At 45.7% G+C, this 27,673-nt stretch overlaps 1 protein-coding gene across 1 annotated transcript; it reads right to left on the bottom strand.

Annotated features, from left to right (window-relative positions):
• Positions 1-714: 714 nt before the first annotated feature.
• Positions 715-27,639, bottom strand: SCN3B (sodium voltage-gated channel beta subunit 3). Its single transcript, XM_003253308.4, has 7 exons — positions 27,255-27,639; positions 26,776-26,855; positions 18,750-18,913; positions 15,659-15,884; positions 11,389-11,527; positions 5,679-5,764; positions 715-5,334 (listed from the first exon to the last, which is right to left on the bottom strand). Exons 2-6 carry the CDS (start codon positions 26,828-26,830, stop codon positions 5,701-5,703), a joined length of 648 nt encoding a protein of 215 aa, XP_003253356.1. The 5' UTR covers positions 26,831-26,855; positions 27,255-27,639; the 3' UTR covers positions 715-5,334; positions 5,679-5,700.
• Positions 27,640-27,673: the final 34 nt, after the last annotated feature.

Below are 27,673 nucleotides of genomic sequence, written 5' to 3'. Positions count from 1 at the left end.
CGTGATCTCAGCTCACCGCAACCTCCGCCTTCCAGGTTCAAGCAATTCTCCTGCCTCAGCCTCCCGAGTAGCTGGGACTACAGGTGCCTGCCACCACGCCTGGCTAATTTTTGTATTTTTAGTAGAGCTGGGGTTTCATCACGTTGGCCAGGCTGGTCTTGAACTCCCGACCTCAGGTGATCCGCCTGCCTCGGCCTTCCAAAGTGCTGGGATTACAGGTGTGAGCCACCGCGCCTGGCCGATCTTTAATCTCATGATGAGTAGTACTGTTGTTGCAGGAGACTGTGGTGGACTGTGAATCCCGATGGTGGTTTCTTGTAGAACTTTTCCCTCTTCGGGCCTTAACACTTCCAGGAAGATGAATGTTGAGAGCCTGCTCCACCTTCTTTTATGTTACCTGAACTGGTGGAGCTGAGAGCCAGATTGGCTCCTCCCTTCATTAGGTCAGCCTTGCAGGGAGCTCCTCGCTACATGGTTAGGAAACTTGTTCGATGTCAGGCAAGAACATAAGTGACTCTTGTATTCCTTTGTATTGGGGTAGAGGAGGAAAGGGAAGCGGAGAGGCTAGATCACACATTTAGTGTGTGGCTCTTACATGGTTTTCATTCTCATGCATATCCACAGATTGGGTACGGGAATTTGCAGCAGGCTGGGGTGCTGGGGGAAGCCATAGTCTATGGTGCAGACACAGTAAGTAGAGCAAAACCAGAGAGAGTGGTTTTTAGGGATACTTTATTGACATGAACAAGGAGTTTACTGAAAAACAGCACATACAGGCATTACGTTGTTGAGGGCTTAGGTGGTCGGGAATATTTCTAGAGTTTGGATTGTGTTTGATGGTGGTTCACAAGCCTGCAAGCACTCGGCCTTCAGCGGCCTCCCTCTCCATCACACACACTGTTCAGCAGAGGCAGCTCTTGCCAAGCGGTGACACAGGGAGGAAGCACAGAGCATTGCTGGCTCTGAGGGTTAGCTGGCCTGGGATGGAGACCGAGTTTGATATATAAATCAGACTTGCTTGGAAGTGCTTATCTTCTGCATCCTGCTGCAAACTCAACTAAGGGGGAGGAAGTGGGCTGAACTAATCATGAGCTGTCCACCAGCTGAGATTTTAGAGATTAAGTAGGGTTTGGATGATGCTGCTTTTCAGACCTATGACTGCATGGCACACTGAAGGTCTAGGCTAGCGCTTGACAGAGTGGGTGCAGAAAGATGTTAGTAGAATGAGTGGATGATCAGACTGGCAAGCACACCAAGCACTATTCAGATACATTTGCAGTGACTAGGCGAATTCACTGAATTAGGGATTTTTCATTTACAAAATGAGGTGAGAGGAAGGCTTCTTTTGTTTTTGTTTTTCATTTTTTCTTTTTTCATTTTCATGTTAAACTGGGAAAGGGGAAATTAAGATATATTCTGAAGTGTGTCTAGCTCTTGCTTCTCTTTCTTCCTGCAAAGATGCAATGACACAGCCTTTTCCCTCAGATTTATGTGAGGAGGACTCACAGATTCTGAGATGGGTGGAATTTCTTTTTTGATCCAATAATTTTGGGGAGAGAGGAGGGAGCTGCTTTCTCTTAACCAGGCAGTGCTCTTCACACTTCCCAGCACATTCCTGCTTTGAAAAGTAACTTTCCTAGTAATATTTCTAATTGGACATCTAAGGAGAAACCTGTAACTCAGAAGGAAGTCTGGGTGTGTGGGTGTTTGGGAATGGAGAAACTAAAGGGTCACGCCGTTAAACAAGTGGTGAGAATAAAGGCTGGGGTAGGAACAGGCAGGGAGTGTTTGGGGTTGGGGTTCTGATTCAAGACTGAGGTGACAGTGAAGGTCAACAGGGCAAGGTGCTCTTGGGGCCAACTGGATTGAGCAATCACATTCACGGCTGTGAAGCAGTAAGAACGGGAAAATCAGACTGAGCCAAGCTTGGCCTTTAGTGAATTGTGTTATTGAGGATCAGACATGGGAAATATCCAGCACCAAGACAACAGATGGGGTTTCTAAAGTGATATTAATAGCCCTTGAGAACTCTTCTAAGCCCTTTAATAAGCAACATCATGCCAGATAAAGCTTCCAGAGAAACAGACATCTAGTCTGGGTCTTTCGTAGGATTATGGGAAGAGACAGGGAGGGGGGTGGAGATTGGAAGTAGGCTGGTGATCACAGTACCTTGTTGATTTACATACAGTCCTGATCAAATCTCCCAGGAAGGAGTTTAATTGCAATTCAGGAGAAATAATGATGTACAAACCAACTAGAAAGAGAACCAAAATAGGACTGACTCTCAAAGCTCATTGCTAGCATCCACCAAAAAGCAAAGTGGTAGAGAAGCAGTGAGTGAGATTAGGGGTAAGAGAAGATGGAGGACATCAGGGCAGGCAAGATAGGCAATGGTTAGACGGAAGCTAAAAAATAAGAAAAGGAAGCAGCTATAGTCTAAGTGGAAAGAGAACTGAAAGAGGAGTCAGAACACCTGGATTCTTGCTGTCTACCTACCAGCTAGGTTTCCTTATAATTCAGTAAACTACTTAGCCTCAGAGAGCCTCCATTTCTTCTTTTGTAATGTGTTAATAATATCGACCTCACAGGACCAGTTATAGAGAAGAAATAAAATAAGTGAAAATACTTTGTAAACCATATAGTTATAATGAAAATGTCAAGAATGAGAAGAATGGAGAAGTTAGAAAAAGGAAGAGTGGGGAAGATAACCTGTCAAGGATAAATAAGTGATAGGTACCATTCAGCTTCATTGAAAGTCACACAAGCAGCATCTGAGTTGGGTTTTTTTTAAAAAGAAGAGAAAAAGGCAATCATGCATACTTCCTGGTTCAACTTAGATACACAAGCTATTGGGCCACCGAGGAAAACGGAGTGGTAGTAAGCATCTTGCTACTACCGCAAGCTGTGGCATCCATGAGCTATGGGACTGGAAAAATTTCACACTAAGGCCAATTTTCCTAACTGTAAAGTTAAAAAGGTCTATATTATCTCCCTTATTTCAGAGGGATTGTGTGGAAAATTACCAATAAGAAGAGTCTTGAATTTATTGCAAATATTTTCTTCAACAAAATCAGACTCACTAATGTGTTAACGGTCTAGTTTTGGGCCGGGCACGGTTGCTCATGCCTGTAATCCCAGCACTTTGAGAGGCTGAGGCTGGCGGATTGCTTGAGCCCAGGAGTTCAAGATCAGCCTGGGCAACATGGCAAGATCTCTGTCTCTACATAAAATACAAAAATTAGCCAGGCATGGTGGTGCATGTCTGTAGTCCCAGTTACCTGGGGGCTGAGGTGGGAGGATTGCTTAAACCTGGGCAGTTGAGGCTGCAGTGAGCTGAGATTGCACCACTGCACTCTAGCCTGGGAGACAGAGTGAGACTCTGTCTCAAAAAAAAAAAAAAAAAAAAAAAAAAAAAAAAGCTGGTTTTAAGTACTTTCCTAGGGATGGAAGAATGAAAAAAATAAGCTTTTAAGGTAAAGTCCTAAACCAATGGGAATACGGTCTTTCCCTATAAAGGGAGGTCCCAGGTCTGAGGGACCTCTCTCTCACTGCATCCCAGTCACCTTCATCTTCTTACATTCTGTAAAGCATCTTTCCCCTCTCTTGTCCCTAGGTGCTGAAGGATGTCACACTTGGACCTGTCACTCAATTAAAATGAAATGAAACATGAGATATTGACTAAAGTTTTTTCCAGTTTCTCTGCTCCCTCAAAATCTAGGGTAAAAAAAATCTGAAAATTATGCATTCATAGGTCAAGTATTTGGAAAGCACCTACCCATCCCTCTCCTCTCACACCACTCATTTGCTTACGATCCATCTCAGACTAAACATTTTTCTTAGTTTAAATATCAGTCTCAGATGCACTCTCCTTTTGGAGGATATTTCAGATTCACAAACCTTTACATAAAGGAAGTTCTTTAAGTCTACCTCATGTTCTTCTCTGTGCTTTTTTGGCCAATTTCTAGTAATCTGAATCTATCAGAGTTGACCTCAGCCCAGTCTGTGCTTGTGAAAGAAGCATTGCCATAGACAAGTTCAATGTCAGTCTTCTCAGAAACAAAGTTATCCACTGGGCGTGGTGCCTCACGCCTGTAACCTCAGCACTTTGGGAGGCTGAAGTGGGTGGGTCATTTGAGGTCAGGAGTTCGAGACTAGCCTGGCCAACATAGGCAAACCTCATCTGTACTAAAAATACAAAATTTAGCCAGGCGTGGTGCATGCCTGTAATCCCAGCTACTGGAGAGGCCGAGGCATGAGAATCGCTTGAACCCAAGAGGCAGAGGTTGCAGTGAGCTGAGATCACACCACTGCACTCTAGCCTAAGTGACAGAGTGAGACTCTATCTCAAACAAACAAACAAAAAAAAACAAAAAACAAACAAAAAAAATCCATCCCAGGAAGCGTAAACTGGGCAGCACCTAAGGCTTATTTCTGCTCCAGTTTATCCTCTTAAGCCTCTTATTCAGTTGAGCCCTGTAGAGTCTTAGTTGCCTCCTGTATGTAAAATGAGGAATAATACTGGTGCACAGAAATTTTGAGAGGAAGAACTCAGGAATTTCAGTCCTAATGCCCAGGTGGTGTGCCCACAGAGAGGGCACACATACATTATCATGATAGGATCAGGAACGTGTTCATAAACATGTTGCATGACTTTTAAGAGCCACTTAAATTACCATTGGTCCTTCCCAAGTCTCCTGTCCTTGTCTTCTTGGAGGGAACCTTAGAGACCCATCAGGATCTAGCTCTGGAGTACTAAGCTCCAGAGAGCATGTTAGTCCATGCTTCAGGATCTTTCTGTCACTGGAGAACCTAGACAGGCATGCTTCACTCTGATGCTGTAGCAAAGTGGGCCATGAACCTGACAAAACTGACTTCAGGGAATCCAAGTTCATGACACACTTTTGCTTTAACCCGAACTAATCACTCCTGCTTCCTTCTATTAAGACATCCATTCTCTTGCAGTAATGGAGAATGAACCAGTTTCAGCCAGTTAAGGGCAGAGGGAGGTGCTAACTCCAGCACTTGTACAAAGTCATTTGGAGCACAGGGGAGAAATCCAGTTGGCTTTGGAGTGTCTTGTTGGAAAACTAGGACAGGGTGAGGTTGAGTCTATGTAGAAGTGTTGGCTTCTCAGTTCTGGCAGAGTCTTATGGTGCGTAGAGGTCTGATGGAGTTAGGAAGTCAGAGGTGAAAGCTCAGAGGCAGGTGGATGTATGGATGAATGAATAGAAGGATGGATGCATGAAGGGAAGCGATGGGGCCCTTGGGGCGCCCTCCTGATGCCATTGACATTGCTGAACATGGGATGTCCAACCCCTCAGGTGTTCAGGCCACCTACCAAAGATAAAATAACTCACTGAGAATTTCCCACCCAGTCCAGCCCAGCCCAGCCCCAAAATTCTTTGACCAAAGAAGGGAGTTGGAGAATCCTATGCCTCTGTTACCATGGGCAAGTTCAGGTTGCCTGAACACTCAGATCAAAGCAGTTCACCTTCTGAAGCGCTGACATCATGCAGAGCTTTGTGACTTAAAGAATTACCCTGAGGGTGGGGACCCCAGGCAGGGTAGACAGTGACCTAAGGGACCAAATTTAAAGTCACTTCAGTTGTGGGCAACAAAGTCACTTGTACAACCTGCCATCTGCATCTGCCTTCCCCTCCCATGTTCCTGTAGGTCACCTCATGTCACACCGCTCGTGTTCTATTCCTCCACTGGTACCGCAGAGTTCTCCTTGTTCTCAGATGGGATGGCAAGGTAGTCAGACCTATAGAGGACACAGGGAAAGGGAATCAGAGCTTCAGTGCCCGGGGTGGGAACACAAGAGGGCGAAGGAGCAGGGCACAGGAGCAAGGATCTACAGAACAACTCTGCATTTCCTTCTGCTGTGTTTCTCAAGAGAAAAACAACCTTTTCTGCAGATTAAAATAATCATTTCCCCCATATATGTATATGAACACCCACCAGGAGTGTATAGCTTCTCATTTATCCATGTTGTCTTCAGCATTTAGTTAGATTAATATGTTGGCCAAGGCTCATGCCTCTAATCCCAGCACTATGGGAGGCCAAGGCAGGAAAACTGCTTGAGCCTAGGAGTTCAAGACCAGCCTGGGCAACATGGTGAGACCCTGTCTCTACAAAAAATACAAAAAACTAGCCTGGCATGGTGGCACGTGCCTGTAGTCCCAGCTACTTGGGAGGCTGAGGTGGGAGGATCACCTGAGCCTGGGAGGTCGAGGCCATGATTGCACCACTGCACTCTAGCCTGGCAACAGTGAGACCATGTCTCAAAAATAAAATAAAATAAAATGTTGGTCAAAATGACGGCTGTGAAATTATATTTTATAGTTGTTTCACATGTTTACAGGCTATTTGGGTTTCTACTTCTGAAATTTGTTCATCTGCTTTCCAGTTCTTCTGAGATCTTTGTCTTTTTCTCATTGATTTTCCTTTGATGGTTTCATGTTTTGACAATTTCTCCCAATCTCTTGTTTGTCTAGGAATTTTGCTTATAGAGTCTTCTAATGAACAGCTGATTCTTTACATATAATGTAATCAAAATTATTTTTCCTCTTGGATTTGTGCCTTTTGTATTTTGTTTGGGAAATCCTCTCTATTGCAAGGTGATAAAGATATTATCTTATATTCCCTTAATGGAATTTTCAAGTTTGACATTTTACTTTGTGTTTAAATCCCTTCACAATTTATTTTGGTTTAGTATGAGAGATGGGGAATCTAATTTTGTTTTGTATTTTTCTTTGTTTGTTTCTATATAGATTAGGAATTTTCCCTGGACCACTTACTGGGCAGTTCATTCTTCCTTCAATCACTATAACGTCATCTCTCTCACATATCAGGTTTTCCTACATGCATTAACCTGATTGGTGGCTTTTTGTTTTGTTTGTCCATTTTGTATGCCTGTGCAGTGTCACAAACTCTGTATTCTGAGAGCTCTGTAAGAAACCTTCATCTGGCCGGGCGTGGTGGCTCACACCTGTAATCCCAGCACTTTGGGAGGCTGAGGCGGGTGCATCACGAGGTCAGGAGATTGAGACCATCCTGGCTAACACGGTGAAACCCTGTCTCTACTAAAAAAAATACAAAAAATTAGCTGGGCATGGTGGCAGGCGCCTGTAGTCCCAGCTACTCGGGAGGCTGAGGCAGGAGAATGGTGTGAACCTGGGAGGCAGAGCTTGGAGTGAGCTGAGATTGCACCACTGCACTCCAGCCTGGGCAACAGAGCGAGACTCCGTCTCAAAAAAAAAAAAAGAAAAAAAAGGAAACCTTCATCTCTGATAAGACAAATCCTACCAACCTCTTGCAAATTTACTGCTCTTTCTTTGAAACAGTTTAGACCAAGGGTGGGCAAACTATGGCCTAAGAGCTAAGGATGGTTGTTTGCAAACAAATAGAAGAACAATACGTCACAGGGACCTATGGCACCTGCAAAGCCTAAAACATTTACTATCTGGCTGTCCCTTGGTTGAGACTATTTTTGGCCACTTAGCCTTCCATGTGACTTAAGATCGGCTTATTAAGTTCTTTGAGAAATCTAATGGGCATTTTGATTGGAATTTCATTGAATTTGAAGATTAATTTGGGAGAAAATTGTTCACAATCGTGAGGTTTTATTCTCCATCTAGTTACATTTAAAGTCTTTCAGTAAAGGTTTGTAAGTTTTTCTTTAAATGTCTCGTATATTTTTGTCAAATTGATCCCAGGAACTGGAGAGTACTTGTTGCTATTGTAACTTTAAAAGCATTTTAATATTTTAAATATTTAAATTTGTTACTAAATTTGTTGCTGGAATATAGGTGATTTTTATATTTTGATTTATATCAACAATTTTGTGGAATATTCTTCCTAGTCCTAATAGTATTTTTGTAGATTCTCTTAGGTATCCTATGTAAATAGTAGGTATAAATAATGATAATTTAGTTTCTTCCTTTCCAAGTCTTTTTCTTCCTTGTATTTATTTGGTCTTCACCTAGGATTTTCAATACAATATTGATAGAAACAGGGAGAGGTAGTCTCCTTGATTTGTTCCTGATATTACAGGCACTTGAGGTTTCACACATAGATATTTGCTGTAGGCTCTCTTAGTAGCTGCCATTTATCACTTTAAAGATGCTTGGTGTTTAGGTGTAGATGTATCTTATTCATCCTGCTCAGGGCATATTATGCCTCTTGAATCTGAAGAGTCATCCCTCCCTCAGCTGCTGTGTCTCTGAACACTGTCTCTCCTCCATTCTCTGTTCTATTCTGTTTTTTTTTCTTTTTCTTTTTCTTTTCTTTTTTTTGAGATGGAGTCTCACTCTGTCACCAGGCTGGAGTACAGTGGTGTGATCTTGGCTCACTGCAACCTCTGCCTCCTGGGTTCAAGTGATTCTTCTGCCTCAGCCTCCTGAGCAGCTGGGATTACAGGCACGTGCCACCATGCCCAGCTAATTTTTGTATTTTTAGTAGAGATGGGGTTTCACCATGTTGGCTAGGATGGTCTCGATCTCCCTACCTCGTGATCTGCCCGCCTCAGCCTCCCAAAGTGCTGGGATTACAGTTGTGAGCCACTGTGCCCAGCGTCTCTGTTCTATTCTAATGCACCTTCCCATTTTGTTTCCTTTAGATTTCTTTGCCATGGTTCATCTTTTTCCATCTCTGTGCTTCAGTCTGTAGAACTTTCTCACACTGATCTTCTGGTGATCAGTATCTAATCTTCTGTAGAACCAATCCATTGAGTTTTAAATGTTATTGGCTATATTGTTCACTTCCAGATTATTTTGTTTGTTTCCATTCAAATCTGCCTGCTCTTTTATCTTAGAAACTTACTCTATTCTTATGCTTTTGGTTTTTCCTTTTATTGCTTTAACTATTTAAACAAGCTTATTTTTATTATTTATGTATTTCTGAGACAGGCCTCACTCTGTCACCCAGGCTGGACGGCAGTGTTGCAATCACGGCTCCCTACAGCCTCAAACTCCTGAGTTCAAGCGATCCTCCCACCTCAGCCTCCTGAGTAGCCGACACCACTGGTACACGCCGCCACACCTAGCTGATTTTTTTATTTTTTGTAGAGATGGGACCTCTCCATGTTGGCCAGGCTGGTCTTGAACTCCTGGACTCAACCAATCCTCCCTCCTCTGCCTCCTAAAGTGCTGGGATTACAGTCGTGAGCTACTGCACCGGGCAAGCTTATTTTTTATACTTTGTCAGATCCTTCTTGTGTCTAAAACTCCTGGGATTCAATCCTGCCATTTTTCGCTCTTGCTCATGCTGGATGGCTTCTCACTGTGTCTTTTAGTTTTGGACTGGACTGTGAAATCAGATCCAGCAGTACTCTCTCTGGGGAATCCTATTAGGCCTTGGCTGAGAGTGGGTTCCTTCAGAATGGGTTTCATTTGCTTCTATAAGACATTCGTAGTTATCACTGGCTGGGGACTAATTTTTACTGCATTTCTCAGCTTAGAGGTTCCTGGGTCATGTGGGTAGTACACATTTAAATCTCAGACATTGTGAGAGCAGGCTTGTGGTTACTAATTCTCGAGAATCTTTATTTTTCTACTTGGAGTTAGGCCAAGATGGCTAAGTTTCCTTGGTTTTTCCCTGGGCTGGTGGGCTGATTATTTTCTGGACTACCCTCTATGTGATTTGTAACCTTTTGAGGATTCTGGCTCTGCGGAGGGCCTCGGTTCCAACTCTGTTTCTTGTGCAGGCCCAACTGTAGGTTCTTCCTATCCAAGCTCTAAAATCCAAGCACGTAAGTCACCAGGAATTGCAACCTATCCAAGCCCTAAAATCTAAGCACATAAGTCACCAGGAATTGCTACCTCCCTCAGCAGCACGCTTCTTTCTCTCCTTATATCCAGTCAGTTGTAATCTTTTACTTCCCTAAGATCAGAGATATCATGCAAAATGATGCTTTCTTTTTTTTTTTCTTTGAGACGGAGTCTCGCTCTGTCACCAGGCTGGAGTGCAGTGGCGTGATATCCACCTCCCAGGTTCACGCCATTCTCCTGCCTCAGCCTCCTGAGTAGCTGGGACTACATGCACCCGCCACCACACCCGGCTAATTTTTTGTATTTTTCGTAGAGACGGAGTTTCACCATATTAACCAGGATGGTCTCGATCTCCTGACCTCATGATCTGCCCGCCTCGGCCTCCCAAAGTGCTGGGATTACAGACGAGAGCCACCGTGCCCGGCCAAAATGATGCTTTCTTTATCAAACATTTCTAACTGGTAACAGCCTAGACTTTTTAGGGTTCGCCTCAGCAAGGTTGCTAGAAATCTGTGGGTTTTTTTCTGTCTTTCCTCTCCCCAGACAACCAGGCAGCATGATCTCTTAGACTCTTTGCTCTTACAGACCCCGTTGTTTCTCACATGTGCTCACCCTGAAGTGACTAGAGTCTCCGAGCAAATGGCTAAGGCACAGGCTGGACATGAGAGGATTAGAGGCCCCACTCTGGATGTCTAAGCGCTGCCAGCCTCTAGGGGAAAGAACACGTTGCTTGGAGCTCCTTTGCCAGCAAAGGGCAGTGCCCAGATGGCCTGAGGAGCTTCATGGTATAAAGCAAACAGTTCAATGAGATAGAAAGAGCATGGACATTAGCACTAGAGAGACCTGGGTTCAAATCTCAGCCTTTCCTCTCATCATCTGTGTGCCTTGGTAAGCTGCTATGAGTCTGCTTGGCATTTACAGAATGGTTATAATAATGTTACTTTTTTGTTGTGTTTTTGGATTTTTATTGTTGTTGTTTTTGAAATGGAGTCTCGCTCTGTCACCCAGGCTGGAGTGCAGTGGCACGATTCAGCTCACTGCAACCTCCGCCTCCCAGGTTCCAGTGATTCTCCTGCCTCAGCCTCCTGAGTAGCTGGGATTACAGGCATGTGCCACCATGCCCAGCTAATTTTTTATACTTTTAGTAGAGACGGGATTTCACCATGTTGGTGAGGTGGTCTTGAACTCCTGACCTCAGTTGATCCTCCCACCTCAGCCTCCCAAAGTGCTGAGATTACAGGCGTGACAGCCATCATGCCCAGCCATAATAATATTACTTTAATGGTTTGTGGTAGCAGCTGATGGTCTTTGCCTTAGCAGTTAAGTGTGCTGGCCAAGAATCAGCAGGCCTAAATTCAAACATCACTTTGTTTCCTAAGCAATGTTTGAATTAAGCAAATGTTTAATTTTTCTTAAAGAATTAAGAGTTTGCCTTAAGCAAACTCTCCCAAATTCAGTGTTCTCACCTGTAAAATGGGTGTAATAATGGTGCCTATCTCTTAAGTAGTGATCAGGAAGAGGGTGGGGGATGAACGTAAGCTGCTTAGCACCTCACCGGTGAGAGCGAGCATTCTGAAGGTGCCAGCTTTCATTATTACTTTGGCATCTCTGGACTTACGCGTTTTCTTGGGCTGCCTCTTCGGCTTTTGAGACCTTTCTGTAGCAATATATCATCTCGATGAGCAGCCACAAGGTGAGGAAGACCAGAAGGATGTACATCATGATTTCTGAGACCACAGACGTGAAGTCCTCTCCAGCTGAAAGAAAGAGAATGAGGTTCAGAATATGCAAGTCCAGCAAACCTAGGGCCGTCACTGGAGCCATATTTTTAAGTAGAGCTTAAATAAAGACTGAGTAAAGAAACTCAAGAAGATGTCAAAGGTATTCCAAATCCAGACTCTCCCGCCCATTGGCTTTCTCATTGACTGTCCTCGGCTGCTCAGGGGCCAGGGAAGAGGGAGTGGGGATGCCTGGAAGAAGTAGCTGAGCAGTGGAAGGAATCCTGGCCTCAAAGTGAGTTATCTAGAGCTGGCTGTCCATTTTGCTCTTTACAGGTGTGTAAACAACCATTTCCCTTACTTGAGACTCAGTTTCTTAATTTGTAGGATGAGGATAATAACACCAGTCAGGGGTTTGTGAATATTACATTATCTAATGTATTTCAGAACATCTTGTGAGATTAAAAGTCTACGCAGATGTAAGGAACATGCCTTATTTCAACTGCCTCTGTCTTTTGAGCTGCCGGTGGTGGAGGGTGGTATTCCTGGGGAGACAGCGTTGGAAAACTCATTTGGGGCCAACACAGACAACCTCCATGAGATACGCGCATGTTCTCTACAAGTCTGGGTTAGAAACGAGACCTTCCAGGTCATCCAAAACCAAACGTAAATATTGGAGGATTTAGTGTATCAACCGCATTGTCCCCAGGGCTGTACTTTTGAAACACAGTTAGGATCCTGCCATTTCCCTGCTGAAAACTCTTCAATGCCTCACACTCCCCTTAGGGTGAAGCTCCAACTCTGTTCACGTGACATGCAAGGGCCTTCACAATCCAGGCTTTCTCACCTCATTTCCATTTGGTTGGCCAGAAAAACTTCTGCTACACACTGTGGTATGTTAGAATCTGTGAACTTTTCTTCCTCTTCCCTCTTCCTGAATTGTGTCTTTCACCCACGGCTGGTTCTGTGTGCTAATATCCTCTCCTGCTTTGCAGTCTCCCAGTAGTTCTAGATTCCTGTGAAGTCCCCTCCTGTGTGAAACCATCCCCAACTTCTCATGCAGAGCTATTCACAACCTTCTCCATGCACTTTTCTTTTCTCTTTTTTTTTTGAGACGGACCTTTGCTCTTGTCACCCAGGCTGGAGTGCAGTGGCACGATCTCAGCTCACTGCAATCTCCAACTCCCAGGTTCAAGCGATTCTCCTGCCTCAGTCTCCCAAGTAGCTGACATTACAGGCGCCTGCCACCATGCCCAGCTAATTTTTTACACTTTTAGTAGAGATGGAGTTTCACCACGTTGGCCAGGCTTGTCTCGAACTCCTGACCTCAGGTGATCCTCCTGCCTTGGCCTCCCAAAGTGCTGGGATTACAGGCGTGAGCCACCGCGTCTGGCCTCCATGCACTTTTCTCATCCATCTGTTCTAAGAGTTGTACTGTGCTTATCTTTCTCTTCTGTGGACTGTGTGCCTATTGAGAACATATTTATTTCTGGATTATCTGCCTGCTGTGTAAATCTTAGAATATTTAAAGTGCTCAATAAGTACTTATTGAATGAGTAAAAATAAATATTATCTTATTTGTTTCATGATCAACAAAAAGGACCATTAAAACATACTACATGGCAGATATCCTGATATATCTACCCCTTGCTAGTGGGAGAAATGTTGTAGCCGCCTCTCCCCTTGCCAGCTCTCAACAGCAAGTCAGATTTATGATCTGCAGTTATCCATTGGATCTAAGTCATCCCCAAGTCCTTGGTTGTTAAGAGCACAGCACAGCCTGCCATAACTTTCAGCCCAGAGAGCAGTCCAAAGGCTCCAGGATCACCCAGGTTTCCAGCTGGAGCTAGAGGTCACAGATGCAGTGTGAGGCACATGAGAATGCCGTACAGCTCAAACATCTTCTCACCGGCTTGCTACCACCTGGTGCATTATTTATGATTTGTTTGGCTTAAAGCATGCTCTCTCTTTCAAAATGCAGTAGCCCACAAATGGCAATACAGGAAGCTGTCCTCAGTATTTTTAGTTACCTCTAGGTGAAGCGGCCTCAGGTTGCTGCATTAGGGCCAGGAGGTGACAGCCAATGCCAGAATAAACCCAATTTGAACAAAGAGAACCAGGGAGACCTTCTGGGACCACAGGAATGGAGGAGATGTGGGGTTGGTGGGCAGGTGTCATGGTGGGGTGGGTGCATAGCTCTGAGCAAGATGAGGGCAGGGAGTATCTGATGTCACAGAGGCAAAAAAGAAAAAAAAGAAAAAGTGCCAGGGGGTGGGGGTGGTGGGGGTGGGAAAAGAAACAGTGGAAAGAAAGCCTGCCGGATAGGGAAACAACCTGGATTTTCACCCTGCTTCCAGTGCTAATTTGCTGCACGTCCCTGAGCAAGCCCCTTGCTCTTGCAGAGAACTCTGTTCTCCCAGCCACAAAATGAGGGACACCAGAGCTGCACCCTCCAATCACCTCGGGAGTCATTCAACTTGCATATGACCTCACTCACCCCTGCCGATCTCACACCTGCAAGGGTGCTGCAGAGGTGTCTACATTTGGAGGAAGCCAGTATGGGCGATTCTGATGTCTGCCCTTTATCCAGAGGCTCCGGATTAAATAAATGATATCCATGCTTCCTTCACACCCGACCGTCCACGAGGCTCTGTGGCTCTGATAATAAACTTGTTTTTCCTTCTGTTTTTACCCGAGGCTTGCTCTGGTGCCTGGCAGATGAACTAGCTCAGCCTTGCCACACTTCCCACCAGCTATGCACGAGGGTCTCTGGAGGCAAAAGCCTGAGAGCAGAGGTGGAGACAGTTGTGCACTGTGCTAGGGTCTGGCAGGCACCAACCAAAAGTTCCAGATGGTGACCAGGAGAGGGCGCCAGGGCCCCACCCCCAGAGGAAAGGCGTGTAACAAACGGGGGATAAAGGAACTTCAGAACGGGGGAGTACCTTAGAGAGCCCCCCCCCGCCAACCCCTTCATTTCACACCAGAGGAGCGGGGCTCAGAGCAGGGAAGTGACTCATCAGGTCTGGATTCAGGAGCCCTGAGAGTTCCTCTGCACTTTCAGAATTGACCTACCTTCCATTTTAGTCATATCGTCTGACCCGTTATGTCTCTTTCTCCTTTGTTCATTCACTCTGAGGACTGAATCTCCGCTTCATTATTTTTATCACAACGACATGATAAAAAATGAATAAACCTGTGGCCTGGAGGTTGGGATTCCTGGATCCTTTTTTCTAGGAAGAGCCCTGTCTTTAACTTGATCTTTTCTTTCATGGCCCACACTTCGGCCTGCTCACCAGCAGTGATAATGCCGGTGGAGATAGACTGAGAAAGGCTGGAACTGCCCCCTCAGGATGCAGGACTCCGGTTGCAACAGAAACACCTGAGTTAGGCTGCTGAAAGGCCTTCCCACTCACCAACACGGAACTAGCTGTAGGAGTCCAAAGATTTTAAACAAGACTAGAGAGCTATCAACCTGTCCCCTTCTCCCAGCAGAGAATGAATTTATGTAATAAGAGATGCCACAGATGGGGAAGGGGTTGCACGTGTGATTGCTGTGAAGAAAGACAAAAGAAAACAAGATTGTCAAACTTTGGTTTAGAGAGAGCTTCTCAAGGTCTGGTCCCAGCAGCAGCACTGCCTGCCAGGCAGTGTGTCACGCAACGCAAACGCTCAGGCTCCACCGACAAAAGCAGAAAGCCTGGCTTCCAAAAAGCCCTGCAGGAGATTTTGAGGTTTGCTAAAGTTTGAGAACCCCTGGCTTAGAGGCATGTATTGCTTACAGGCAGGAGGAGAGATGACTTCGAGGTAACCTCATGAGATTTCTCTGAGCCCACTGAGTCAGGGATTCAACACAGAAGGCCTAGCGGAATCAGTCGCTTTAGGCCTCATGGAGGCTAGCCTCTTTCTCGAAGGGACCAGGAAGAGCTCATTCTATCATCTCCAAGCCTTTCTGCTTTGAGGAAAGGCACAGAAAGACAAGCTGCTAGGGAGTTGACAGGAAGCTGGCCACCAGAGGAAGATGGGTCAATGGTGACATTTTTAGAGGTCACCATTCCAAATACATGGGTTTTTGCACTCTTTAAGGGCCTCACTCATGTGGAAAACTGCTGTCCTACCCTTCCCTGTCCACAGAGAGCAGGACGCCCTAGAGTCCCTGTGCCTCAGCCTCACCCTCCTCGGTGACTCTTAGGGGGATCAGCCGCGTCGTCTTCACAAAGGGCCGATGCGCCTCAAACTCAAACTCCCGGGACACATTGCAGGTGTAGAGGCCAGAGTCGTTCAGAGTGACATTGAGCACAGTGATGGACACGTCCTGCAGGTCCTTGCTGCCATTCCACTGCAGGCGCCCCTGAAAGGGGCTCTCCACCTCCTGGTGGCCATTCCGATACTCATAGATCTGCAGATAGAGGAGCAGAAGAGGGTAGGGCCAGGAAAGGAGATGGGGGGTGGGGCGGGAAAGCCAAGTTAGGGACAAGGCAGAGAAAAGCAGCAGAATTGTGCATGGACAGGGAAGAGAGGGGACATTGTCACCAGGAGACTCAGAATGTGGGGGTGGAATGAAGAGGCACGAAGGAGGGTAGGGAAGGGAGCAAAGACAGGGAAGAGGCAGCAGGCATCAGGGCATGTGGACATGGTGAGGACAGAGGCAGCCAGGGGTGTGCAGGAAGAAGCTTGGCAGAAAAAAAGGGGTGGAAAGAGGGAGAACAAAGGCAGGCAGGAGAAGGGTATGGGAGCCCAGGAGGGGGACACTGAGAGAAAGACAGGATTGTAAAAAGACAGAAGGAGAGAACAAGAGAGTAAATGTGTCCCAGAGCTGCTGGCAAGAGAACAAGGTGGAGACAGCAAGACAGGCAGATTCATTAGTAATGAAGACATGTGAAAGCCCTGGCTTTAAAACTGGACTCTGTGCTGGTACTCATCAGGGGCTGTGGGACAGTCTGGGCCAGGCCACAGGAAGGAGGCCCAGGATGCTGAAGCATGGCAGATGAGCAGAGAGCCGTCACCAGAGAGGCACGCATCACATCTTTTGCTTTGGACTGAATTTTAACTGAAATCTCATCTTTTAAATTTCTTTCCTCAACACTTCCACCCTCTGACATAACAGCCGAACTCATTTCTGACTCTAGCTTCTATGTGCCATTCTCTCTCTCCACAGCTGTGCTGGCTATTCTAGTCTCCACTAGCCACATGTAGCTACTTAAATTCGATTTCTTAGAAATTAAATAAAATGTAAAATTCAGTTCCTCAGTGGCACTGGCCACATTTCAATTATTCATAGCCACATGTGGCTGGTGGTCACTGTATTGCACAGCACAGATAGAGAAGGTTTCCACCATCACAAACATTTCTATGAGATAGCCTTGCTCTGAATTTCCATGGATTTTTTGCTGTTGTCATTTTATTTTTCATTTTCTTCTTCTTCTGATCCACCTTCTCCTCACTTTGGGCAGGCCTGGAAGCAATGTGGGCAGCTATCACTGGTACATGACCAGGCCTGAAGCCCCTGGGGGCCTTTGCATCCTGCCAAGACATCCAGCCTCCTGCAGCTGGGGGCTAGCCTCAGTTGCAGCTTCATTGACATGTCACTGTCACACCTGAGCCAGGCTCTGGGAAGTCTCTGCTGGTCCCAGTCTTGGCACCTGACTGTTGCAAGTCTACATCAGAATGGCACATAGAAGCTAGAATCAGAAATGAGTTCGGCTTTAGGACAGTGAGAAAGAAGAGCAAGCTAAACCCAGTTTCACCCTTCTGCTGTCTCTGTTACAAATCTTTGTGGAAGAGAAACTTGCCCCCAGGAAGGCAAAGCAGTGCTGTTAAAAGGGCGTTGTATCTGCTGTTAGGCCACCTGGCTCAAGTCTAAGCTGTCTTAGTTATTAACTTAACTTCTTTGAGCCTCAGTTTCCTCATTTCTGTGTCTGTCTTTTCTCTAGCAAACACTTAACATAGTGCTTACTATATTCCAGAAACGAATGCATTAAAAATTATAGCTCATGAGTCCTGGTAACAGCCCTATAATTTGGATATGCTTTATATCCCCACTTTAAAAATGAGGAAACCAAGGCGCAGAAAGGATGACCAACATGTCCAAGGACACAGAGGTAATAAGTGTGAAGTCAAGAATCAAACTCAGGTGACCTGGCTCCAGAGTCAGTGAAGGAGAAAATAATGGTCATCTCCAAGGTGGTATTCAAAATATATGACAACCGACCAGGCGCGGTGGCTCACACCTGGAATCCCAAAACTTTGGGAGGCCGAGGTGGGTGGATCACCTGAGGTCAGGAGTTCGAGACCAGCCTGGCCAACATGGCAAAACTCTGTCTCTACTAAAAATACCAAAATTAGCTGGGCATGGTGGTGCGTGCCTGCAGTCCCAGCTACTGGGGAGGCTGAGGTGGGAGAATTGCTTGAATCTGGGAGGTGGAGGTTGCAGTGAGCGAGATCACACCACTGCACTCCAGCTGGGTGACAGAGGGAGACTCCGTTGATAGAGAGAGAGAGAGAGAGAGAGAGAGAGAGAGAGGGAGGGAGAATATATATATATACACACACACACACACATACATATATATATACAACCACTTTGCCATTGGCACCAACTAACCAGAACTGACATTGGCTACGGTGCAGGAGCAGAATCTAGAAGACTCCCAGCTCTGCCAGGAGCGAATCTCTTAGTTTCCAAATCATGGATAAGTCTGGGGGTTCAGCCACTTAGGAGACTCAACACAGCAAGTATCCACGAGAGAACCGTCTGAAATAATTTACTCACTGATGTGGCTGTGCTGGGTGTCCCGGGGAAATATCACCCTTGGATCACTCTTTGTCATCCCTGTCATTCCTATTTCAACGGGACTGTGGAAGTTAAAGGAGCTAACCTTTGTTATTTCACATAATGATGCTTTGTGTTATTCCAATTTCTTTATTAATTCAATGCATATAATAGGATGGCACAGAAGATTAGATGAAAACACTGCAAAATGCCTGGTAGGCACCTATCACATAGTAGGCTTTAAATATAGCTTATCTCTTTCCTCTGCTTCCTCCAGCCTATAATCAAGGGTGCTTGCAGCTGGCCCAGTGCCCTTTCTCTCAGAGAAGCTGGGGCTTCACTAAGGCTGTCAGTTATCTGCTGAGGAGCTGCCAGTGTTTGGAAGAGAAAGAGCCAGTGTTTGCTAGCTCGGCATCCCCTGGACTGTCAGGAGCCAGGCTCGGAACAGCAGAGGCCAGCAGAAGAAAGGCTAGAGTCAGCAGTCTAACATACAAGGAAATCTTTACCGCCCTCAGGCCTGTAGAACCATTCCACCACCGTGGTGGCCTCCACCTCCTCTCTCTTCATGCAGGAGATGCAGCGCAGCTTCATGGGGTTGCCCTGCACGGCCTCCGTCTCCGAGGGCACTTCCACACACACAGGGAAGCAGACACTGACTGCAGAAAGGACAGATGACAGGGAAGGAACAGCAGGTGGTGGGGGAGGGGCACAGGAGAGAGGCATTGGAGAGGAAGGAGGGAGGGAAGAGAGACAGAGAAGGAAGAGTCATGAGGCAAACTTGAAAAAAGCCACGTGCACATGTCTGTACGCTCACCTGCGCTCCCTGAGTGTACAGGCTCAGAACATGTACACATTGGAGGAGACCCGGATGATCTAGACATTGACTGAAATCCTTCCCCTGGAAGCAGTGGAGATGCAGCACAGTATATTATACTTGAGCCCTGCCCTCTAAGTCTTATAGCCCAAATGGGAGACAGGGCATCTGCCTACCCAGCGACCATCCATCCCCCTTCATTCCACTACCATTCATTAAAATCCACTCTCTGCCAGGTCTGATGCTAGACTAGAGATGCAAAGATGAATAAAACACTAACCATGCCCTAAATGCATTTATAATCCAATAGGGAACACATATTCCTAACTACGATTAAACCAGACCACAGCGAGTAACATACTCATGATATGTTCTGTTCGTAGAAGACAGGCAGTTAGTTACTCCCAGTTGGCCTGGGGAGAAAGGAAGAGAAGGATGGCGAAACATGAGGCTAGAAAGGTAGGCAGGCCCCATGCTGTGAAGACCTCTGTGTGTCCCTTCCAGTGTGAGGTATCAAATGTTTTAAAGCCGTGGAGAGATGTAATTATATCTGTGTTGCGTGAAAACTGTAGGTAATTCTGACACATGGTGGAGGCTGGAGCAGCAGTGAAGAAAATGGCGAGCGGACCACTAGGCTGGAGCAATGGTCTGTGCAGAGGAGTATAGCGAGGCAAGTTAAAATCCGGAGCGGAGTCAGATTGTGGGACCCCTTGCATGCCACACAGAGGTCTAGACTTAGTGTTTCTGCCCTCTAGAAACTTGAAGTCTGTGTTTTAAAAGGAGGCAAGTATATCAGCTTGATAATTCAGAATAACTTGAGTGGGACAAGGCTGCCAGCAAAACATGTGCAAATGTGGACTGCATTAACAGACGTACAGTGTGCAGGAGGAAGGAGGCGTAGCTTTTCGGCACTGCTTTTGGAACAAATCTGGACTATTATGATCAGTTCAGGATGTCACGTTTTAAAAGAGGAAGTTGTTCAAAGAGTGCATGCCCAGAGGTGAGGGAGATGGTGAAGGATCTGGAGATAAAGTCTGGTGAGGAAAAAATGGGAGAATTTGAGTTGCTTAGCTTGGACACAGAACATATCTGTCTTCAAATATTTGAAGACTGGCAGGTGGAAGAGAAATTTGATTCTGCCCAACCCTAAAAGTTATAAGAAAAAATAAGTTTAATGCAATAAAGAAAGAATTTTCTGGTTTTGGAGCTGTTCACAAATGCAAATAACTAAATGGTAAGAGAGTGTACACAGCACTGTTTGGGATATTTGAAAGTAAGATGAGGCCAGGTGCTGTGGCTCACACCTGTAATCCTAGCACTTTGGGAGGCTAAGGTGGGAGGATTGCTTGATGTTAGGGGTCCAAGACAAGCCTGGGCAACATAGTGAGACCCCTGAGACTACAAAAATGAAATAAAATAAAAATTAGCCAAACACGGTAGCACACAACTGTAGTCCCAGCCACTCAGGAGGTAAGAGGATTGCTTGAGCCCAGGAGTTTGAGGCTGCAATGAGCTATGATGGCACCAGACTGGCTGACAGAGTAAGATCCCATCTCCTAATAAAAAAATGGCCACCATGGATTCTTTTATTAGGACTTTGAAGATCCCTTCTGATGCTACTTTTTCATGAATTAATAATAAAAACAGAACCCCTAGGAAAAAAAGAAATAATACACACTACATTTAAAAACTAGTCCACCGTTAATGGTCAGCCTGTTCATCTCCTGGTAGGGCATTCTTTCCTAAAAGCAGAGGAAGGTTTTATTTAGAGCTTAATATGACACTGACATAAATTAATTTTGAGTCCAAAAACTGATTGACTTAGAAGGCAATATATTTATTTTAAAACATAGAGTTTAAAAACTAGTGGCACTATAATTAACTTAAAGTTTCAAAAATCAAGGTAAAATAAATTTAACTAGGTTTTCAACTCTCCAGCAAGCTGGGTGAGTCTTATCTGACAGTCTTCAAGAGGGCCTAGTGCTTCTGCAGATGGCGAGCCACGTTAATGGAGAGAGGACTCACATCTAGGGAGAACTGATCAGAAACATCTTCAGCATATGATGAGTTTGAAGTATTGATTATAGATCTGATTAAACAAAAAGGAAATGTGGTTTGTGCAAAAGTTTGTGAGTGGGCAGAGGGGTAGAGGGTATGCAGCAGGAACTCCATGTAGTATGGAACTTCAAGGCACATTCATATTTAATGAGAGCTGGCAAAGATAAATTCATTCATTTCATGTTGACAAACTCAGAAGTGGACTAAGAAGTCTCAAGGAATGCACAGTTACAATTATAGAGGCAGGGTGAACATAGAATCTGGGAACTGAAGAGCTGGGTTTGATGTACTATGTAATCTCTCTGAAACTCAGTTTATTCATCGACATCATGCTGAAAATTACATCTCTCTAGTAGGTTTATCATGAGAATTCTATGGATTAATTTACATGAATGTGCTTTGTACAAATGTCATTATTCATGTTCTTCTATCTTTCATTTATTTCACAAATATACTGAGTGCCTTATGGGTGCCAGGCATTATTCTAAGCATGAAGAATACACCAGAGAACAAAAGAGAAGAATCCCTGTTTTATGGAGCTTACATTCCAGTGGAGGGAGAGGGAAAACAGCAACATTAAATGGTAAGAAGTGCTGTGAGAAAAAATAAAACAGAGAGTGTGTGCATGGGGTCATTGGAGGATGGCCTTTCTGAGAAGGTATCATTGAGCAGGCGCTGAAGAAAAGAAATGAGAATACAAGCTATACACATAACTGTGTGAAGGCATGTCAAACACAGGAAATTGCAACTCAAGGGCTCAAGGGGCCCAAAGGAGTGTGTTTGTCATGCTCAACAGACAGCAAACAGCCCAATATGGAAATTATAGCAAACAACGTGAGAATAGAAGAGGATGAAGTAGTAGGAGGGATGGGGAGGGCCAGATCGCAGCAGGTCTTATTGGCCATGTTAGAACCTTGGCATTTGCTTAGAGTAACATGGGAGCAGCAGAAGGTTCTGAGAGGAAGAATGATGGGATCTGATTTGTACAAGATCATATGATCTGATGCTGTGTTGGGAATAAACCGATGAAGTGAAATGGACAAGGGTGGAATCAAAACAGTTAAGAGGCCTCGTACAGGGATCAGATTGGAAGACGATTTTGTTTGGGTGAAGATAACAGTAGAGCTGGTGGAGTTTGAAAGAAATGAAATGAAAGAAAATGATTTGCTGGATTAACATCTTTGAATAGGTGAGAGGTGATGTGCTCTAGTGAACAAGTAGATGGGATGGCAAAGATAGAAGCATAGTTAGTTCACTTATAGTTAATGGAGGGAAGGCAGTCAGGATGGCAAATGGGGTATGGCCTAAAGTGGGGTAGCCCCTCTCTTTTCTTGGTTGCCCCTAAGGTTAACAATAATCCAAGGTATCATCATAGAGCAAGTCTCACTGCTTCCCTTCTGGTCAAAATCTAGTTTCAGGGCATGAGAACTCTGCTCATATGATCCTGAAGAGTGCATTGAAAAACGGCCACAAAGTTCCCCCACCTCTGTTTGCTTGCCTTTTGCAGTATGACTTGCTGCTCCTTGCTTCAAGAGGTAACATCTGTTTGAGTCTTCAGCACACCACTGTCTGTCTTTTCTTTCTTTTTTCTTTTCTTTCTTTCTCTCTCTCTCTCTCTCTCTCTCTCTCTATCTCTGTCTCTCTTTCTTTCTTTTTTTTTTTTACATGGAGTTTCACTCTTGTCACCCAGGCTGGAGTACAATGGCATGATCTCGGTTTACTGCAACTTCCACCTGCTGGGTTCAAGTGATTCTCCTGCCTCAGCCTCCTGAGTAGCTGGGATTACAGGCACCTGCCATCATGCCTGGCTAATTTTTGTATTTTTAGTAAAGACAGGGTTTCACTATGTTGGCCAAGCTAGTCTCAAACTTCTGACCTCAGGTGATCCACCCACCTTGATGTCCCAAAGTGCTGGGATTACAGACATGAGCCACCGCGCCCAGCCCACCACTGCCTTTCTTTCTGTGAAACCCTCTAGGTATTCAAAGAAGGCTGTAAATATGGCAGGAGCTCAAACTACATTGCTGACTAAAAGTAACAAACTCTTGGAATAATGTTGACCAAATCATTTGACCTTTGTTCCTCTCTTCAATTTCCATAATAATAATGAAGAAATTTATGAGAAGGAAAAACATGATGTATTAATAATGATCATATTTCACTAAGAAGTAGTAGCATCCATCTATCATGAGGTGGATAATAAAGTATTATGAACCAACTTCTCTGATACCCTCAAATCTTTCTCTTCTTTGGACATTGCCAAATTTTTCCTCCTGAGATTGCTCTAGAATGCTTTCCTTTGCACTGAGATAATGAAAAATTTGATTAGAATATAAACAATTTCCAAAAAGGGGTAATAAATGAAGTTATTTTTAGATGCTGACACCCTGACATGACTTGGTCTGTCAATTTAGCTGGTCACTTAGGGCCTTGAATAGGATGCACGAAAGACCACCAGAGGAAGAGAGGAAAACACTCCCTAACACACAGGGCAACTAGAAAGGCAGGCCTGGAGAAGAAGTGCAGACAAGGTACTAGGTGCTAGTGGGCGAGGCCCTAGGACAGGTGATGGCGTTGGGGAGGGATGGGACGGTAGCTCAGAAGAGAAATGGGAGGACAGGCACCCTCCTGGCGATTGTGCATAGTAGCACATGTGTCCATGAGAGGTGCTAGAAGGAGCACTGGAAGACTGAAATCAGAAAACAAGGGTTTCTAGCAAGTCCTTTCCCTTCCCCAAGCTCATTTTCTCATCTCTAAGCTGGAAATAACATTCTTTCCCCTGACTACCTCAGGGATAGATATGAGGACCAAAACAAGCAATGTATTGAAAATTACATTGTAAACTGTGATGCACAGGCAAGTATAGGGTTTTATTTATTTATTTATTTTAAAGGTTGGGCATGGTGACTCATGCCTATAATCCTAGCACTATGGGAGGCTGAAGCAGGAGGATTACTTGAGCCCGGGAGTTAGAGACCAGCCTGGGCAATACGGCGAGACATTGTCTGTATTAATTAAAAAAAAAATCTCTTTAAAAAATAAAAATTATTACATGCTTTAATAAAGGAAATAAGGAAACTTTTTTTCATGCATGCAGAAAGTAAATGGAAAGACTCTTTCCCTTCATATTGTACATCATATTAAAAAATCAACTTTGGAAGGGGGAACGCATCTAACCCAGCATTGTCCAATATTGGAATTACATGCAAATCAAATGAAATTGTATCTGTGAAGGGAGGCTGTTTTTCCCTTCCTTCCTTCCTCCCTTCCTTCCTTCCTTCCTTTCTTTTTTTTTGACAGAGTCTCACCCTGTTGCCCAGGCTGGAGTGCAGTGGCACGATCTTGGCTCACTGCAACCTCCACCTCCCAGGTTCAAGCAATCCTCCTGCCTCAGTCCCCCTAGTAACTGGGATTACAGGCACGCACCACCATGCCCAACTAATTTTTGTATTTTTAGTGGAGATGGGGTTTCGCCATGTTGGCCAGGCTGGTCTCGAACTCCTGACCTCAGGTGATCCACCCGCCTCGGCCTCCCAAATTGTTGGGATTACAGGCATGAGCCACCGCACCTGGCGAAGGGAGGCTGTTTTTCTTACAGTTAACAACCAAGTATCCTGAACCACTTCTCTTTCCCTTCCACAGCTTTTCAGTTTGGTGAGACAACACTCAGATTGCAAAGACACTGAGAATGGGCAAAGATGAGCATACTGTGTATACTTCTTCCAAAGTTTTTTGGGGATCGGGGAAGGGATGGGCACTCTGTCAATTCTAGCAATATTCTTCAAAGATTTCTCTATCATTCATCTGTGGAGCTGAAAATGATGTTAGATATCACCTGTGCCAACTTCCAAACATTACACAGAAGGAACCAGATAGCACTTTAAGGTTGTTATATAGTAAGCTAGTGGCAAAGCTGAGACTCCAATGCAGGTTGCACAAGTTCTAGTTAAAAGATTCTTGGATGATAGTATGTCCTCTCCCTCCACTGGAATTCAGGCAGGGATCTCAAAATCTTAGATTAGACTTTAGGAAGAAAGTATCTGCAGAGTCTCACCCCAACCCTTATCTACAACTTCAGCTTTACCGACACTCTTTTTATCTGGTCAGGCTAACATCTTCTAAGCCTCATGTCCTCAGTCTTAGCCTCCCCTGAGAAAATTTCAGCCTTAATCTTAAAGACAGGTGAGATCATTGGCAATGTATTATGGCTGCTCCATCTCCAGGTCTGGTCTACTCTACTGGGGATGGCTGGGGACCAGTCTGCCCTTGGGGCTGACATTACCTCCCTCCTCAACCTTCCTAGACTGTCTCATCAGGCATTTTGACAGGAAGCTTGGCTCTGCCTGTGGTCACATGCAAAATCCAGATAATGCTGGCAGCTAGAGTTAGTCCTGGAGGCTTGAAAAAGTAATACTAAAGCAAAGAGGCAGTTCCCATCAGCATGTCTGCCACCGTATAGGCAGGATGAGTTTCATGCCAACCATGGGAACATAAGCTCACATGCCTCGTTTCAGGGAGGCAGGTGGGTACAATTGTGTCCAATTACCCTGTGTATTGATTTTAGCATGGAGAAAGGTAGCTAAGATCATGTAGAACAATCTGTCTGCTGAAGAGAACCTATATATTATCTGAGGATCTAATCATAGACACCAAGGCAGAGATGCCCAGAACTACCACCCCCACCCCTGCCATACACACACTACTACACTCTCACCCATGCATTCAGATGTCTATGCCAACATGCTCACACACATGCTAGTGCACACATCCAGACACTGAAATATATTTACATACAGTAAAACATTGTCTCAATCACACAATCAGACATTATCACATAGATCAACCCCCTTTACACACATTCAGCCACTCCAAGACCGTCTCTGACACTCTCCTCAGCCTTTACTGTTCCAAGTGTAAGCTTCCCTTATTTGGAGGGGGAAGGTCACCTCAGTCTCTCACAGCTGACAAGCAAGAATCTATTCACCTTTGAAGGCAAAAACCCAGCTCTCCTCCCCAAACACCAAAGCATCTTAGTTCCACAGGTTCATGAAAAAAAAAAAAAAAAAAGAAGAAGCAGAAGAAGAAAGATGCATTTCACAGTTGCCTATTTATTTAATATATAGCAGTAAATGGCTGAAGCCTGTTTCCTTCCCATTCCTTGTTAAAATTAAGAAGATGATGAGCAACTAAAGCATTTTCACTCTCAAAATTCATGCATCCAGCTTTCATGTTTGTTTTTTAATATACAGAAACGAATTTGAAGACCCAGTAAGCTTTCCAGGAGTATGGACTCCTTGATGAGAAATAAAATGTAACCACACAGGAGGTTTTTGTTCGTGAACGTGACTGCATTTCCTTTCAGCAAAGGGAAAGGGAAAAAATACTTTGGAATGATCAGGAAACTGGAGGAAGGGCGGAAGAACTACCAAAGGAGGTGAGAGAATAGCGGGGAAGGGCGGTGGGGAGGCGCCTTTCCAATCTCAAAATCCCAGCTCTCATGGAACCCCTGCCATCTCCATGTCTGGCAGATATGCACAGAGGGAAGCCAGCCAGAGCTCTTTTCTGTCACCAACGACATCAATGTGTTATTATTGTTAGCATTATTACTGTTACCTGCATCCGGCATGGCGAGGTGCTGGTACTTACCCCAGTAGATAAGCACGAGAGAAGCCGGGGGAAGCAATCTGTTGAAGGCAGGCATCTTCTGGGGCTGGCGGCTTCCGAGGCTACACAGAGAGATTCCCTCGGTCAAGGACTGCGCCCTCTCAGATTCTTTCGAGGAAACCCTTTGGGACGAACTGCCCCCAGGGGGCGACTTTCTGACCGATGGAAGGGCCGAGCACCGGTGCCTGGGGAGGCCCTGGGGGCTTTTGGAGCCGGGCGGGGGCTTTGGGCCCTAAGCGACCCCACGGGACCTCCCCAATTCGAGGGAGCTGATCAGCCGCCCCGCGCCCGCTCTCGCCGGCGCTCAGCACCACGGACAGTCGCCTCCCCGCCCACCCCGGAACTCCAGCTTCCACTCGCGCCCCTGCCTCGCTCGTTTGCGCCCAGGGGAAGCTCAGCTCGGAAGGGAGTCGCACTGCTGGCCTAGTAGCCAGGCTGTCGAAGGGTCCAGGTTGATTCACCTCTCGCCTCCCCAGGGTCGGCTGCGCTCCGACTGGAATCCTCCCAGCCCCGCGGCTCCTGCTTCGTCCGCCCTAACCGCTTCTCCAGCTGGGCGTGTCCCTACTCCCGAAGCCGCCGGGGCTGCCCGTCTGGGCTACGGAATGCGTTCCACGTCGGTCCCGTCCACGCCCGCCCTCGGCCCCCGGGGGAGGGGCAGCGGGGTCGGGAAGGAAGCGTCAGCTCCCGTTGGGCCGGCGATGTCAGAGGTTGGGGGGGGGGGTGTATAGAGGGGGAGCCCCTTCCCGGGTGCTCGCCCCCGGATGGTGCGGGGCCCGGACCCTGGGTGGCGGGTGACCAGCAACCCTTCTCTAGGCCCCCGGGTGGTGTGTGCTGTCAGCCCTGACATGCGCAGGCGGCTCTCCGCCCCCACCACCGCCCC

This window comes from Nomascus leucogenys, chromosome 15 (assembly GCF_006542625.1).
Source record: "Nomascus leucogenys isolate Asia chromosome 15, Asia_NLE_v1, whole genome shotgun sequence".
Lineage (NCBI taxonomy): Eukaryota > Metazoa > Chordata > Mammalia > Primates > Hylobatidae > Nomascus > Nomascus leucogenys.
The sequence above is the reverse complement of the archived record's forward strand: the minus strand, read 5'-3'. Positions and strand labels throughout refer to the sequence as shown.